The sequence below is a fragment of the Urocampus carinirostris genome, chromosome 1 (genome assembly GCF_059441175.1).
Source record: "Urocampus carinirostris isolate Australia breed hairy pipefish chromosome 1, RoL_Ucar_1.0, whole genome shotgun sequence".
NCBI lineage: Eukaryota > Metazoa > Chordata > Actinopteri > Syngnathiformes > Syngnathidae > Urocampus > Urocampus carinirostris.
Window position 1 is genome coordinate 28,073,432 of NC_142349.1, and position 18,244 is coordinate 28,091,675.

An 18,244-nucleotide genomic window follows, 5' to 3' on the forward strand; every position below is an offset into this window, starting at 1 on the left:
CTCCATCCAAAAACACACTTTTATCGGCTTCCCACAAATGTTTCCACTTTTGGATTCCTACAACCAAGCAGAGAGCATTGCAAACCACCTTGAGGCCATGAAGGATTGTATCTGTATTTGTGGCCTCGGGAGTCAGCGGAGGGGTTTAGCAAGATCATGGGGTTGAATTCAGGTTGCATTTCAAGTCTAAACCTCCATCTATTGTGTTACATTCGAAATACTGGGTCAGGCAGTGTATATTTTGCTTGTTTTGTAACCCACCAATGCTGTGCGTAAATCATTGAACTGTCGTAACTGCATTAAATGGTGAGGAAGTTCAACAAAACACTTGCCGGATCTCCTGGAGATAACTCACCATGCAATCACTTATACTCAAATCTCAAATGAGATCTGTCATTCTGCAGGGCATGTTTTCCCAAAAATGTACCTCAATACTTTCTACCACTCCACCGAGGCTTTATCAGGGGACACACAAGGAGGTCCCACAAATGTAATCACTTAGTGAACTTAAGGTGAAAACAGAAGACAAAGAAACTCAAACATCCAAGCATGCATGCATGTACGGGAGAGGAAACGTTGAAAAGTGGGGCAGGAGAGGTAATTGAAGAGCATGTTGGGTCAGGGGACTTAAAAAAGAACAAAAGAAGATACAGTACTACATTAGAGTACAATGTGGAAGGTAAAAGTGAGACTGGTTGACTGCAGCAAGAAAAAGTGAGACACATTCAGGACAGAGCCAGAAGCAAAGCTAACAGAGTAGGAAGAGAAACGAGAAAGAATGATGAGACAAGAAAGAAGAACGGGCCTCAGGGGGCGCCGAGTGACAACAATTTCTCCACACTGGGACACCACGTGTGCCTTTTTTGCAGGTGATTGATGGGCTTGCACAGAAGTGAGTATTAGTAGGTTATTTTTACTAAAGTACGTTTAGGGACATTTTGTAATTGCGTGAGTATTTTAATTCACTATACTTTTTACTTGAGTAGATTTGTGAAGAATAAACTATTTTTATTCCGCTATATTAGGCTACATTAAGGCTGCTACTTAAATCCCCTCAATGCAAGTACACGCACTTCTCAGTCATTGGCCTTGTTTTTTTCCCCTTTGGCGTCTTCCTGTGCGAGAGCCGCAATGTGGCCAAAGCTTTGTACATTTGGGGGCCGCATCACATGCAAAGCAGCTGGCGGTTTTAAAGCAAACCGGCGTGTGTGTGTGTGTAATTGACCAATGTGCCCAAAGGTAAAAAAGAAAGATAATTGCACGGAGATCCAACTTAAACCGTATCAATGGGATTTTGTTTACTTGACCTTTTCTAAAAGATGTTTTCTCAGCCTCCCTGGTAAGGTCTATTCAGGGGTACTGGAAAGGAGGGTCCGCCAGGAGGTCGAATCTCGGATTCAGGAGGAACAGTGTGATTTTCGTCCTAGCTGTGGAACACTGGACCAGCTCTACACACTCTGCAGTGCCTGTCCGATCTACATGTTTTGTAGACTTGGAGAAGGCATTCCACCGTGTTCCTCGGGAGGCCTCGTGGGGGGTGCTTCGGGAGTATGGGGTACCGCACAGTCTTATCCGGGCTGTGCGGTCCTTGTATGCCCGGTGCCAGAGTCTGGTCCGCATTGCCAGCAGTAAGTCGGACTCGTTCCCGGTGAGGGTTGGACTCCGCTAGGGCTGCCCTTTGTCACAGATTCTGTTCATAACGTTTATGGACAGAATTTCTAGGCCCAGCCTTGGTGGGGATAGAGTCCGGTTTGGGGGCCTCAGCATTGCGTCACTGCTGTTGGCTTCCTCAGGCCGTGATCTTCAGCTCTCGCTGGAGCAATTCGCAGCAGAGTGTGAAGCAGCCGGGATGAGGATCAGCACCTCCAAGTCCGAGACTATGGTACTCAGTCGGAAAAGGGTGGCATGCTCCCTCCGGGTTGGGGATGAGATCTTGCCCCAAGTGGAGGAGTTCAAGTATCTTGGGGTCTTGTTCACGAGTGAGGGTAGGATGGAACAGGGGATCGACAGACGGGTCGGTGCAGCGTCTGCCGTCATTCGGACCCTGTACCGGTCCGTCGTGGTGAAGAGGGAGCTGAGCTGAAAGGCAAAGCTCTCGATCTACGTTCCTACCCTTACCTTTGGTCATGAACTTTGGGTTATGACCAAAATGAGTTTCCTCCGTAGGGTGTCTTGGTTTTCCCTTAGAGATAAGGTGGGAAGCTCAGTCATCCAAGAGGGACTCAGTGTAGAGCCACTGCTCCTCCGCATTGAGAGGAGCCACTTGAGGTGGCTCGGGCATCTGATAAGGATGCTTCCTGGACGCCTCCCTTGGGAGGTGTTCCGGGCATGTCCCACTGGCAGGAGGCCCCGGGGGCGACCCTGGACACGCTGGAGAGACTATGTCTCTCGGCTGGCTTGGGAACACCTCGGGATCCCGTCGGATGAGCTGGAGAAGGTGGCTGGGGATAGGGACGTCAGGGCTTCCCTTTTAAGGCTGCTGGTCCCGCGACCCGACCCCGGATAAGCAGAAGATAATGAATGGATGTTTTCTTTTTATTTTGTTAGCCAGAAGAGAGGCACATTATGCACCTTTTTTTCCCGAACCTCAAAATAAAAATGACAAAAATTGGATTTTGTAATTTCATTTTTCTAATTTAATCAAAACAATTAAACATTCTCTTATTATTTAATATAGTAACGGTATTATACAACAGGGTAGTCATGTTGTTCTCCACAGGATGTTCTGCGTTAAGCTTAGTAGGCTATTCCGTACAAAACATAGCACTGAAGCAACTTACGAACAAATTCAACTTACGATCGCCTGGAATGTATCTCGTTCATAAGAAGGGGAGCATCTGTATAGATATAATGAACGCAACACATTATGTATGTAGTAAGGCTTGTACAGGGCTTTTTATTTTTTGCAGCTCCTGACATTTGTTTTTTGGTACAAATGGGCTCTTTCAACATTTTTGGTTGCCAAAGCCTAGGCTAGCTTGTTATTCTTCCTGTAGAGCCTGTTAAAGTACTGAGGCTTTAAATGTGCTACTTTTGCTTAATTTATTTCTTTATAAAATTATTTTACAGTTTATTAAACTACTTGAATTTACCTTGATTATTTTAATCTATTTTTGAATTAAATGTAATTGGATGGACTTTGATGATTTGATGATCTGAGTGGTTGTTTAGAAAAATCAATAAATAAAATACATTACTACAGTTACTCAATACTTGAGTGGTTTTTTTTCACCAAGTACTTTACTTTTACTCAAGTAATTATTCTGATGACGGCTTTTTACTTCGACTTGAGTCTATTATTCTGAAGTAACAGTTGTTTTACTTGAGTACAATATTTGGCTCCTCTACCCACCTCTGGACTTGCATGTTTTTACCTTGGTGAGCATGTGATGCCCATAGCTGAGTCATCGGCAAACTGCCGGGATTGGTTGACCGGTATGCAGGGTCGGCGGTCAGGGGGGAGGGGCACGGATAACCAGCCAGAAAGGGATTGGATCCCGTTGGGAAGGCATCACCTGGAAAATAAATGAGGAATGTCAGTCACCATAGTAACCAAAACCACAAACTTATTTACCAGCCAAAGTCAATCGATAGACAGTAATGTATAAATGATTCACTGTAGCCTGTAAATGCATGGCAGATGATATTTTCAATCAGTCGAAATATGTAGACCAAAAAGTCAAATAATTTCACCTTGGGGGTAAATTCTATTTTATTGATAACATCTTTTTGGGGAAAAAGCATAGGACACGGTCACAAATCCACCACAAAATGTTTTTTCGTTTTTTTTTTTTTTTTGAGCTGATCCATATCGAACTGCTGCACGGATTTACATTTCAAAAATTAAAGTGTATCTCAGAAATGTCAGCTATCGAGACAATTTTCGCTTTTTATATTTTAAAATGCAGCCAATATCATTCAAAACGTTAACTTCATGCAGAAATGTCATTACTGAATTAGTTTGAGTAAAAGGGTAAAAACTGTTACATTATAAAAACAATTGTTGCACTAAGTCATATTTTTTAAAATTACAAATTAACTAGTATAGATACCACGAAGGAGTTGGTAGAAACAATAGTTTTTTTTTTTTTTTTTTAAATATTATAGGATATTTTGTTGTTTTGTGCACTATTTTTCTTTGCGTCCAAATCTTCAATATTTGAATGAAGAAAAGGTAATTAAAATGTCTTTGAGAAATCATATTCATCAATTAACCGAGAAAAAAAATGAATCGACCGATTAATCAATTTTGAAATTAATAGTTGGTAGTTGCAGCCCTTATAGCACAAAAATTCATAGGGGTAACTGTTGTCATTTAAAGAGGAAGTCAACCACAAAAAAATGTTTCCAAATATGTTTAATGCAGATAAACTAGTCCCAAAGCAGCATTGTGAAAAATATATTTGAGTAAAAGTTTTAATCAATTTCAAGATGTGGTCACGTTACCACTTGAAATGCTACTGAAAATGAAATATTATTCCATCACCTACAATTACTGCTCAGATACAGTAAAAAAAAAAAAAAAGATATAATGCAATATAAAGCATAAATCCACAATTAGTATACAGGAGCACAGACAACTAAAAAAAAAATCACTGCTGTAGTACAAACATTTTTTCCTACTTTGGTTTGTGACTGATTAAAAGTACAACACACAAACGTTCGACAAGACTAGGCTACAAAATAAGTTTCACCATAAAGGCTTTATTTTATCCATTATTGACTACACCGTATTCCCCTAAAGGCTCAAAGTGATTAAGTTTCATTAGGTTCCCTTCAGATTCAACAGACATCATTCCTAACTTAATTATAACAACTAACAGGCATCAGTTGGATGATGATGATGCCAATGATGATGATGCCCACTGCGTATGTTTAACTCAAGCTACCCTCATTAGATGCATGTACAATTTTAAAGAAGCTCAAAAACAAAGAACCAGTTAGAAGTAATACTTGCAAAAGACAAGTGACTCACGGACACTTTTATCATGCTACTTTTAAGTTGGGTTGTTCATGCACCATGAGAACATGGGCAAGTGCTAACATTTTGAACTTTTGCAGCTTCCTCACATCACTTCAAAAGATTGAAAATTGTTTCATATTTAACAGAGTTGTTATACCACCTTACACTGCAAACCAACCCACAACGTTAACCAAAATCGGTTCACAGCTATAAGCCGCTACCCAGATAAAACTATACACGTGTGTAGGGGAAAGGGTGCTTTTGCCTCTTCGTTCTTCCAGATGGGGGCATAGGAGAGAAGACCCTGGTTTGTGGGTGTACATGGATATAATAGTCGTACTACAGGAATCAAGACAGATACAAAGGAAAACAGTTTCCCTGCATTAAAAGAAGTAAATTAAAACTGCATGTCAGCACACACATTTTCATGTCAACAAATACTAATTTCCAATTGATTACGATACTTACAGACCTAGAGTGGTAACTCCAAGTTCATATGCATGTCTCAAATATTGAGACATATATTGAGAGCGGTGTGACCGGAGGAGGAAGCGAGGTTGTCGGGCCGGGCTAACCGCTAGGCTAAAAGCTAAACCTTTCAAAACGCCTCTCCCATCCATTTTCCTCTCCAACGTTCGCTCTCTGGGACAATAAACTCGACCATTTACAACTGGAAGTAACATCGAACCGCGAGATGACGAACTGCTGCGCTAAAATTCTGACGAAGACATGGTTAATCTTATCTATCCCGGCTGACGCTCAAGGAAACTGCGGGTCAGATGTATCGACATTTCGTTTTGTATACACGTATACACGAATGACAATAAAGTATATCTGAATCTGAAATGTTGATTGGGTGTGTGTTTGTATGTGTACACTTACAGATTATAAGGAACCTGAATGTTCTTTGCCAACAGTTTCATGTGTTGTTGGTGCTCACTAATTGTGTTGAGGCTTGCTCTGACTTTGCACATTTTTCCCCATTATCGTTGACAATGGAGCAAAACAAACAGTGCAAAACCAAATAATAACAGTAATAATAAGATTTTAAAGGCCCATGTATGCCGATCAGACGGCTACATCTTGGGCACGTCACGCTGGTAAAATATTGCAACTACTCGCTACCAAAGGCCGACATCAAACTGGGCTATATATTGTAATATTTCATTGTGTGTGAGAAGTAATACCCCTTCCATACAGACGTTTGCAGTAGCCATCTTTTCTAATTAGAAAAAGTCAATCGGAAAAATATGTATGAGGTGGGTATTACAATGAAACGATTGAGGTGAAAGTAATTTTGGGCCAGGCAACTGCAGACCTTCGTTTTCTTTCTGTGAATTTACTTTAACATTATAGTTATGGTTTAAAGTGAAACAAATATATATTTTTCCTTATTCAACAATGATGATAAAGTTATGTCCTTCATCTCACTACTCATGCCAGAAAAATGACCAAGTTAAAATCTTTATAGAAGCCCGATATAAAAAAAAAAAAAAAAAGGATCCTTTGTGAGCCAAGGGACACATTTTTATTGAACAAAAAATATCTCTCGACCCACAATCCATTACAAACATTTTTTTAAACATAATTCTCTGCATAAATTTTGTTTTTTAACGAAAACGTTGTCAGGATAGCCTAATTTGATTTATCATCAGTAAGTGTCTTCAATCGGTTTTTTTTCCAGCTTTGGTTCAGGACAGGAAGCATCATGGGAAATAATTTTGCCAAGTCTAATTTTGTTGTAATTCTAGAATTACCTCATTCTAACCTTCTTTTTCAAGTTCTACTAAGATGTTTTACCTTTATTTGGTAAAATAAAATGGACAAAAAAGTGCTATTTTCCCCACCTGTGGAACCTTTTTGAATGGTATTTTTCCACTTTGTTTCCCTCAATTAATATAATAATGGAAACACTTGAAGGGGAAAAATGAGTGGAGTGACATTGCTTGCACTACAAAAACAAAGTGCATATTCAAAGGAATCACATCTTTAAAGATTTGTTTTCCCCCCCCCCCCTAACTGTGTCCACCTCCAAAATCAGATTTCGCACCACAGCTCATTTGCACACACAAGCGCACCCATACATTCACAGAAACAACTTTCACTTTCCCAAGTTGTTTTTTGCTTCGTTAGTGGGTTGCAAGAAGACATGTAAAGGAGCATTTTCAGTTAATCATTTAAGTCTCTGGTAGGCAAAAAAATCTAATTGGGTTTTTAATCAATCGTTGATTATAGGCCATTCTTGGGCAAAGACATTGCAAAAGCAAAAAAAATGGACTGGTTAACAAAACTCTTTACTGATAAGAATCTACCTACATGAATACTCTTATACATACATACAGCGACCACTACGAAAACATATTTCAACCCCAAGCTCACTGTCATTGTACCCGAGTGAGACCTTGTCTAGAGAAGGGACTGCACAATACACAAAGAGGTAAGTATTAGTTTCAGGAGCGAGCAGCAGCAAGTCAACTGCAGGAGAGAGAGTGGGAAAGGTGAGAGGAGAGAGAGTGGGAAAGGTGAGATGGCACAACATTCATTTGGACCGGTAACTTAAAATTAGTTTTACCTGGTTATATCAGTATTAATTTCCCCCCATTTTATTAACACTCCACTTATTGAAACATGAATATTTTGTTTGTTTGTACATGATTCAATTGTTTGTTTGTTTGTACATGATTCAAATTGAATCTTTTCTTCCGGCGCCGTCACGAATGGCAGCCACTCCAGCAGCTCCCGTGTTATTTTCGATTGTTCTCGATTGTTCTCAGCTCAGGGATGCTGCTGGAAATGTGAATTTCCCTTCGGGGATGAACAAAGTATCTATCTATCTATGTTCTGAAGCCACAGCTTCTGAGCCCTCATTTCAGATCATTGATAAAAATGACAGAGGTCTGGACACAAATCACTAAAAGATTTAATAAAAATCTGTCATTTTTGTGCAAGTACTTTTCCATTCAGCATGTGTGACCCAGATGTGGTTACAAAAACAGGTAGAACTAAAACCAAAAAAATTAAAAAAAACAGAAAAGTCCTTCATAGATTGACAACACACACACTCACACGAGCGGATGCACATGCATGCAAACACCGTCATTGGCAGGCAAACACGTACCAAACATCTGTTTTCCATCAGTAAGAAAGATTTAGAGAGTGTGGTCCAGCAATTGATTAGTGTTTAAAAAAAAAAAAAAAACTACAGTGCGTCCAATCTCCGCCACCACAATGCCACTGGTAAATGTAACAAGAACCTTTGAGATTCTGAATATTTGTTGTCAAAGTCAAAGCACAACAAAACTGTGTGGAGCATACGGTCATTCGTTAGCAGTTTTTAAAAAATGCAAAGATCCACAGAATAAATACCCAGAATATATACAGATAAAAACCCAATACCTATAAATTTTGAAGATGTAGAGTGAAAACACCGTTATTCATGAGTACAAATTTCAAAATTCTAAATAACCCAATTTTGAAGATGTAGAGTGAAAACACCGTTATTCATGAGTACAAATTTCAAAATTCTTACGCTATACATACACTGTGTGATGTTCATGAAAAATAACAGAGCTAACATGTTTCAGATTATCTTCGAATGACATTTGCTACTCTTTGATACAAAGACTTAAAACCACAGCAGAGGCCATTTTCCCAATGTATAATCCACAAACTCAAAAACGGGGACATATGTCAGCACTGGGACTGTCTTAGTATCTTTAATTTCTACTGCACATACTTTAGTAACAAAGCTCAGTCAGTATTGCACATGTCGGTTAGTCAGTTTGCTTTTTGGCATTTTTGCTAACGCAAACATTAAAAATCACTTAGGAACAAGACTTTTTAATATTTATACTACTATTGTTGATGCAGTACTTTTAAAAGTTCTGGGCTTTTTGTGATCAACGGCTATACAAATAAATGTGACTTGACTTACCTTAAAACATTCAGTCCCCAAGTCAAGCACCAGTGTATTGAACCAAAACTACCTCTCGCAGTACACAATTTGCACTTGGGTGGCGACTTTCATACTTCAAAAAACAGGTTGTGTAGTGATAAGAGTCACCACACAAAGACTGAAGTGTAAACAAGTGTAGAATTTGCTTGGCAAATTTTACACACAATAGAGAGCATGGAGGGCTTTAGTAACAATTACACAAAAGAAGAATCAGCGTGCAGGAACAACTCTTTAGTTTCTACGACGCTTTCACAACACTACGCGTTGACGGTAATTCCTTGGTCTTACTCCAAATATGTAACCTTTTGTAAGAGGACATGCATGGACTCACCAGGATAAATACACAACATCACGCTGCATGTGACCTTTGTTTGAATTTGAGGCACGGTTCTGGCAGTACAGACACGTTTACTAATGCACTGACTATTTCAACATGCTAAGGCATGCTCATTTGTGCAAGTGCCGATGCGTGCGCGTGCACACCAATCCACACACACAAGGTTCTATCAGTCTCGTGTTTGACAGCTGTGTGCGCGTGGTATGCTTGTGTGTCGTTTGTCTACCTCTGACAGGTTTATTGCAACAGGGAAGCAGTGCCTTGTGCTTTTCCTTAAAGAGCCTGTTTTCTTTCCTGAAAGATTCTATTTATCTGAGAAGGAGTGTGTCCTCAGTCTTCACAGACGCACACACAGTATGGATTGTGCCTTCTTCACATAAACACACACATTCACTCACTACATTAATATTAACGTAAACAGACACTATCCAAGCACCTTGGAAGACAAATTTGTATTGGCTGAGAAAACACAGTCCTGCTTTAGAAGCTGCATGAATTATACTTGCACTCCGGTACTTGAAGTGCATATGAACTTTATGCATTTTTAAAGGACGAACACACTCATCTGTCTGTATGAGTGTGTTGTGGTTATGATAGATATATATGCAGCCAGGGCCACGGGGAAACCCTTAGCAAAGGGTTCAATCACATGCTTCAATTCCCACACAACAACATCACATCTTGCATTAACACATCTCAGATCTTATCCTCTTGAGAGAAAAGAAAACAACAATGACGCTTCCCACCAAAGGGATATAAATTCCATTACGTAGTCTATTTTTAAGCCACCAACTCAACACCTACATTGGTTCCTCGTTTTCTCTAAATATCATTTTTGCAGCCCTGCATTCGACACGCAGGGTCTTGTGAAAAAGCGCTACTGTGCCATTAAAACAGCTCCAAGTTGCTTTTCCTTTTCATAGCGTTAGTTTCCAGTTAGCTTTTTGGAGTCTGTGAGTAACTCTTGAAATTGTATTCTTTGAAACCAGTCACAGTCTCATTGCAATTTTTTTTTATTTACAGTCCTTACAGTACTTAAATTCTCACAGAAAGCCATGGGTAAGGTTGCCAAAGGGCTAATGCAATCATCTGGTGAAATGGTGATTTGTTTTTTTTTTGGTACAAATGTACTTTATATCGCGGTAAACATTACTGGCGGGCCAAATATCAATTTTATAACAGAGGCCGCGGGCAAGTAAGAACTTAATCACGGGCCATAAGTCGAACGGACTTTGGAAATGTCTGTCCTTAAAGGGTTAAAAAGGCTGATTAAGGGACATTGTGTATTATTTAGCGCTTCCAGGTGTTAAAAAAATTTGTTTAAACTAAATAATGAGCAAAAATACATGAATTATCATAACTGTGCATATTTTGGTCACTTAGCCCATGTAGTTTGTATTCTCCATTGTACTCTGTAGCACTTTTTTTTGGTTGTACTACACAAGGGGTCTCAACATGGTCCCTCCTAAGGATACTATGAAACCGCGGATCTTGGTTTTAAATAGCTCAGCAGTGCTGGGTCAAAGATTTTATAGTATAATTATTTTTGGGGTGGTTGACTCCTTTTCACACTAATTCTGATAATAACAGTGATAATATGAGTTATTTTAGAAATGCATATTAAACTAGGTGCTCTTTGTGCCAACAAAAAGTAGCTCAGCTTGAAAAATGTTGGAGACCCCTGCACTACACAATACAGTGATATTGAGAGGTCAGTAACACAGTGTCCTCTCAATATCTACTAGCCACATTTTTTTGTTTGTCATCATACTTTTAAAATTATTTTCCAAAATCTTCATCTTTTTAAGGCGTAATTGTGGCACACGGCATTTTTGACCCTGTCACATTCATTAGTGTAGTCAAATTGTCCAACATCTGCTACTCCCTATGCATAAGGGAGGGAGCAGCACGAATGAACTCAATCTGGTGACGAAAGGCTTCAGTAGACCTCCGCTAGACAGAGTAAAATGTACAGCTACAAATAGCGACGCTGATCCCATTTTTATTTTAGACATGTGTCAGGAAACAAAAAAAAGTAATGTGTGAATGCTGTGAAGAAGGTCAGATATTATTTTTTTTCACAATTACATACACGCTGACCAGCAAGTATCCAGGCAATATACAATCTTTTACACAGCCATACAGCAGTAAATATATGAGGGAAACAAAAACTATGTAGTTTCACCATCTGTGCCTTATTCCCTGCAACAGAACTTAAGGAGAGATTACTAACAACTGTGTGTCCTATCACACAGCCCCGAATCAACCGACGAATCAGGTAATTAGACTCGGGATGACGTCCGTGCAATCATCTGGTGTGTATAAAATACTTGTGGCACTCTAAGTAATTGCTTCAAACAAAGCAGGGAGGGAGAAAATATAACATGCTCTTGGCACTGCACTAAAAAGGGGGCATGGCATCACAGCTTTGTTACACTTCTTGTACTACACCTCAGGTCTACCTAGTACCTGGAGAAAAACAGCAGCACGGGAGAAAAATGAGAAAAATACCAGATTTTACAGGCAATGGAGAAGAATGTTCTTTAGGCAAACCTGGCCCGTTATAAAATTGGAACCACTCCCCTCGAAAAAAAAAACCCGTCTGTAATCCTATTAAACAAAAAAATGAATTTACTGCGCTCACTGGTTCCTCAAGTTCTTGATTCAAGCTGTTTGCGGTCATTAAAAGTAGACCATAGCCCCCATTTACATTTACCAAATATCGGCCATGTGACAAGGCCAGTGTTTTATTATTATATTATGGGACTGGAATTTTAATCCTGTTTTGTGGATGTAATCTTTAGGGATTTGATATTGAAGAGGAGCAATAAATCCAAATGACCTGTTTTATAGGTTGGTGTGAGGGCTGGTGAGTGCGTGTCAGGGGGAATAGTCAACAAATGAGAGAGGGTCAGTACATGAGCAGGAAATAAAAATTAAAACCTTGGAATTGCCATGTGTCGCACAGAGTACGTTTACAAGCAGGGAATAGTCAGACTGGTATCAGAATTTGAATTTTTGTACCAATCCTGATGAATCGTTTATATGACTAGTGAGAAAAAATGTTCTATTTGTGAGCAATTCTTTTAGAAGAACCAAAGTGTCATTAGGCAAATACACATCATTTCGACATTTAAATTTCGAATTTCCATAAAAGCGGATTTCCTTTATGTCACTCAGTGCTAGCAGTGGCACGCGAGTGCACGGAAAAAAATGATTTTTTTTTTTTTAAATGTGCATTACTACCTGAAATTTAGACATTTTCAGTTGGGTGCCGTGTTGTTTAGAGATTTACGGTAGCGCTCCTTCTCCGGCGCGCGATAAATGAACAAATTATGACAGCTCCACCAGCGAAAAAATCTCGTTCTTTACAGCCAGCGTGGACAGATGACTGGGGCTTTGTTTGTCCAAAAAAATGACTGTGCTGTCTGTGCATTATGCCTCGAGAGCGTTGTAACTCGCACATCAAGTGTTAAACGTCATTATGAGACAAAACATGAATTCAAGGCGGACAACTTAAGACGCGCTGTGTCCAGGTAAGGCAAACACAGACCCGGAAAACCTTGACTGCTAAAAACACTACAACAGAAGCAAGCTTTAACATTGCTCACTGCATAGCAAAGCATTTATATCTGCAACCAAATCGACTGTTATTTCTGTTGCACTTATTTTCAAGTAGCCTTCCGCCTGTCTGCTGTTATTTCAACTTTACTATATTTTCTGCAATAAGATTCGATTGATAAATGGTATGGTAGCTGTCCATATTGTGGTAAATAAGTTGAAGTCATGATGTCCTACAGGCTTTTCCACATGTTGCTCATATTCATACTTTAGTTTATTGATTAACAATAATAGTGCAAGATAAATTAGTTAGTTATACGGTTTCAATGTGTATCCATGTTGTATATTTAGACTGGTGTAAAATTACAGTTCTGTAGGATTGAAGAAAAATTTTGATGTGGCACACTGATTTCCAAAGACATTTGAAAGTGGCACTCCACACCGTAAAGGTTGCTCACCCCCTAGTCTGGAAAAATGCATCGATATCTCAAACCTTACTCTCATGGTTTAGGGCCTTCTTCACAGACAGGATGCATTATGTCAGTCACGGAAATGTGACCTTTGAGCCTTTTGGTGTCACCTGAAGCATTCCACAGGGCTCAGTACTTGCCCCCCTCCTTTTCAGTATTTATATGCTTCAGCTTAGTTATACTATTCACAGGTATAACATGAGTGTTAATAGCTATGCAGATGACACTTTATTGTATCCAAGCTGTCAATTCAGTTGAACGTTATAAAGTATTACAGTCGTTTACTTTTCATTTAGTTGTAGGGTATGGTCCTGCCCATAGACTCTGCTCACAAAAGGCTTGATGACATGCATGCCATCACCTGGAGCCTTCTGCATGACTGGTTGATTCAAATGGGAAGCTTTTACACAATTTCAGTTATTTTTTAGGTTTATCGATGTTAACTATGTTTTGTCTATTGGTGCCAAAAGATTCTATGACAAATATGAATACCCAAGGGAGCGACAACAAAGGAACAGCTGAAAAGAGCAACAAGCTGGAGTTGGTCAAAGGTGGTGTAAGAGGTTTGCCACTTAAGCAGTTATGGGAGGCACTACTGAAAAGGCCATTATAATATAACAAGAGGAAACCAGAATTTGTCAAGGTTCAGGACCCTAAATCACAGTAGTCAGTGACGTTCTCTTACATGACCAACAGTGGAAGGCGCGGAGTGACACTGAAGGGCGAAGCAAGCTTTTTTTACATGGAGCGCCAAACAATAACCAAAGCGACTATTGCCATGGCCTGCAGGCAAGTGGCTAGACAAGGAAGCGAGTGGGAAAAAAAGTCAAAGAAACAAGTGCGTGATGATGCCTAGATCACGGGACTAGGTGATCACATGCAGGCTCAGCTGTAGAATGTAAGAGGCCATGAAGTGCTAAAACCACCACCAGAACAAGCTACCTTTGCAAAATTGCCAAACCCATAGTATCAAAATGGCAGCCAAAAATATCAGCTTCTTCAAAGGGTGCCTCAAGTTATGCCAGTATATAGTTCTAAACCTACTAGTGCTTCAAAAGATGTTTATGAAATAGAACATGGGTTTTGATTGTTTAAATAAGTACTTGATTTAAATAATAAAATATTTTACACAACTAAGGGGGTCACTATAGAAAACACAGTGGAGCTTTAAAGATGTATTTAAAATTGTATTTTAATTAAATCTATGTAGGTGGTAGCACATCTTTTCACTATTGATTGAATGCAATCACCAGGTTTACATGTCAAATTGAAAATTACGCAAAGACTTCTTGAAAGGCAATTTGTTTTCAAGCCAAAGCTTGGACCACTTTTTTCTTACTCACAATACATATTCTAACGACATTAGGAAGGTGCTTTTCAGCTATGAGATTTCCTAGTTAATATACAATTTGTGGCTCTCATTCTTAAAAATAAGTGTCAGTCATTTTAAACCATATATTGCAGCTGTACAAACAAAGAGAATGCATTAAAAATATCCAGCACTTGGATTCGTTGGCCTAGAATTGTTTTTTCAAATTCAAGAACCTGTAGATAGCCTCTGACCCGAAAAAAATCTTGTCCTGCTTGAACTGTGCTCTTATCTTTAAATGCTGATTGCATGGCTAAGATCATGAATGTGCAAATACATTTACTTGGTTGGAGAAGGGGAAGACAAATCAGGATATTTACAATCAAGGTTTTGGTTGAGTATTAATTTACCAGACATGAAAAATGCTACCACCTAAGGCAAAATTTCAGATCTTGATAAAAGTCTGCACTGTGACAAGTTACAAGACATTTTAATAAGGTTTTTGTTATTAGAGTGAATCAAAGTCTGTTAACTGATTAATGCAGTCTCTTTGTAATTGAGTCTTTTCTTTGCACAATAAAATTGTACTTTTTTATTTTTAAATTTTGAGAGTTATGAGGGTGAGAAAATATATACCAAAAAATCTCAAATAAAATTGCACACTAATACATTATTTCAAAACATGTTCTCCTTGGAAATTTTTACTGAAATTTACTCCAAATTCACACAAGTCCCTGGAAGAAAAAAATGAATTGTGTACATCTCGGGAATTTAATTCTCAACTATACCCCACGAGACGGAGGTTGTGAGCGAACCACATCCAACAACAAGATCGAAGTATGGTGCTCATTTGAAACATTAGCGTCTCATGGGGTTTACCCTACAACAGAAACAAGAGAAACTGTAATTGTATATCATGCAGCTGCAGCCACATGACTTTAGGAGGAATGTAACACGATGGCAGTATTTGTCATACTTTCCATTTCCCCCACAAAATAACACCCACAGCTGTAACCATTTCTCAATACAACATATTTAGAATCTCGATGCTACTGATGCTCCTGATGCTCTACCACATCACCATGTGCACACATGCATAACTTCGATTACTAAAAACAGGAGCTGACGTGTCCGTCAGTGTAACTACAAGGTAAATCACTAGCTCAGAGGGGAATAACAAACACAGCATTTGATCTACTGACTGGTAGAGAGCTATGCAAAAACACTCACTAATCAGCTTGAATAACACAGAGTGGGTTATTTAATGTTTTACAGCAGTTATTTCTTTTCAACAAACACCAAAGAGCATTCGAGTTGTCCTCTTAATATGGATTTCTCAACACACACACACAGGAAGAATGGTGAGAGGAGCAAGAGCCACTGGCAGAATGTTCCCAGGGAAGTGAGACTCCCTAGCCACAGAGATGCATATTCACTATAATAAACACTGTGATGCAGTCCAGCCAGCAGTCAGTATCACATTGCTGCAACAGCACACATCAAGCAGGGCCAATCTGACAACTCCGACAAGCAACATTTGGAACATGAATGGCGGTTCTTTTATGGTCTACATGCAATCCAAGAGCTACTATGTACTCTGTCCACTGCTATGCTCCCGTTTAGGCCAAGTACTTTTCCACTCATGTGTTGGCCTCCAAACCGTGGGAATCCTTCACACCGTGGCTTTCATTTCCTATCTTGAACTTGCCACGGCTCCGTTTTATTGTTATTTTCCTTTTACAGTCATCACCGCCATATAACAAACATCTGTTCCAAGATGCCACGTTACAAGATATTTCAGAAAATAAACATCACACGCATACCAACTGACACAAACAGTCCGGATTTGCATTCAATACTGAATGCGTAGGAGTTTATTTTATGGCAGTAGTGAAGGCGTTTAGAGTCAAAATGTATACTTACTGTGGTGTCCGTGCAAGTTAATGGCCGACGGCAAAAAATTTCCGGAGTGCAGGGGTGGCGGGTGAGCCGCAGCCAAGTGGCCGTGGGAAGGTGGGATCCTCCCGGCTGCTCCAGCAGCACCGTGTCGGTGAGGCTCCACGGCGAGCCCCGCCAGCAACGGAGGGGGTACGTGAACGGATCGAGAAACTCCAAAATCTCTGCCATCCATTATCACGAACAGGCAAAGTTAGGATAAGAATTTATTCTCTCGGATTGTTGTCCGAAAATAGAATCCCAGTTTGTGCTATAACGACAATAAAAATAATGTCTGTAGTGGTCCGGGAGATTCGGACTCGTTTCCAGCCATCCTGCTGACCTGTGAGGCATAACAAAAGAATCGCTTGATTTGAAATCCTTGAAAAATATGCAATTGTCAGAAAATATACTCGTTTATGTGCATTTTTCATTAATTCGGCAATCAGGGGGGGCATATGTTGCAATGACGCAGTTCGATGGAAAGCACTTCGTCCTTTCGGTGCGGTATCATTTCGAGGGTTTTGGCTACAATTAAATCTTTACTATGCGAGTGTGCGATTGTGATCAATGATTTGAACAGTAAAGAGGCGCTCGGCTCTCCGATGCGCAGCAAGCAGTAAGCCGCTAAAGGGCTCCGCTTCTCGGGGAAACACGACGAGCACGTACCGGTCAGCGCCATGAGCATCGATGAAAATTGCATGGTAGCTCTTACGTTCAGACGCATTTTAATGCGCTTTTACAAAGGCCAGCTTCACTATTTAAACCTAATTTAGGATAATGGTCACCAAGGAAAACAAATACGGCGTGGATATACTGTAGCAAATGCAACATTCCGAACATATTAAAAAGGTCAAAGTTGTGAATACACAGCCGTCATAAATCCGTCCCGCGATTAAACACACCATTTAATTCTGGGGCTACACAGTAGGACATGTGTACAACTTAAAACAATAAAATGTCATTGGGAGCAAACGACATCGCCTAAGTGAAAGTATATGCTTTTAAAAAGAGCGAGTTTGACCTACTTTGTGAACGAGCTTTCCGCGTGTTGCCACAACAAAATTCATGAAAAATAATGTTTCGAGTTCAAAGGGAAACACATCGTGCCGATTTTTATAGACCACGTTAGTTACCATTCCCGATTAGGCATTAACCTTAAAACAGGACCCTAGGTAGCTGTAACCCACACGTTATCTAAAAAAAACTACCAAAAACAACACAAAGTCAGGTTAAATGTGATCACAAACGCTGTAATGTTTAGCAGGGGAAACGGCAAAAGTGGACTTAACCTTCAACTGGTGCAAGCAAACATTACAGCAGTGACTCGTGATATTCAGGCGGACTGGTGGCTTTCGTACACACGGCTCACTTGACAAGGCGATTTTGTGGTTTATTTCAACGCGACATCGTTGAACACACGAGCGATTTAACGAGTCCGCTCGCGAGTTAAGATACATTTGGGGCTGTGATCTGCGTGGTTTAGCGGCGGAGAACCACGACATCGAGAGCCACGTTTCAAAGTTTGCAACCGTTCCGTTAAGGACTAAACTTTCCTGAGTGGGGGTAAAAAAAGGATCACATTTCCATTCCACATATAGTAGCCGAACACCTCCGCGCTTCACTAAAAACAACGTAACTGGCTTCGGAAAAACAGCGATAATTCGCAACATTAAAAAAAATAAAGCGCCTGAAGAAAAGCGAGATAAAAGCG

General features: G+C 39.8%; 1 protein-coding gene across 1 annotated transcript in view; it reads right to left on the reverse strand.

Annotated features, from left to right (window-relative positions):
* Positions 1-18,244, reverse strand: part of tnrc18 (trinucleotide repeat containing 18) — a 68,942-nt gene that overhangs the window by 50,520 nt on the left and 178 nt on the right. The window contains exons 2-3 of the mRNA XM_088333203.1: positions 16,519-16,873; positions 3,375-3,515 (exon numbers count right to left, since the gene is read on the reverse strand). Of these exons, the coding sequence (XP_088189329.1) occupies positions 3,375-3,515; positions 16,519-16,726 (349 nt within the window). The 5' untranslated portion in view covers positions 16,727-16,873. The remainder of the gene's footprint in view (positions 1-3,374; positions 3,516-16,518; positions 16,874-18,244) is intronic.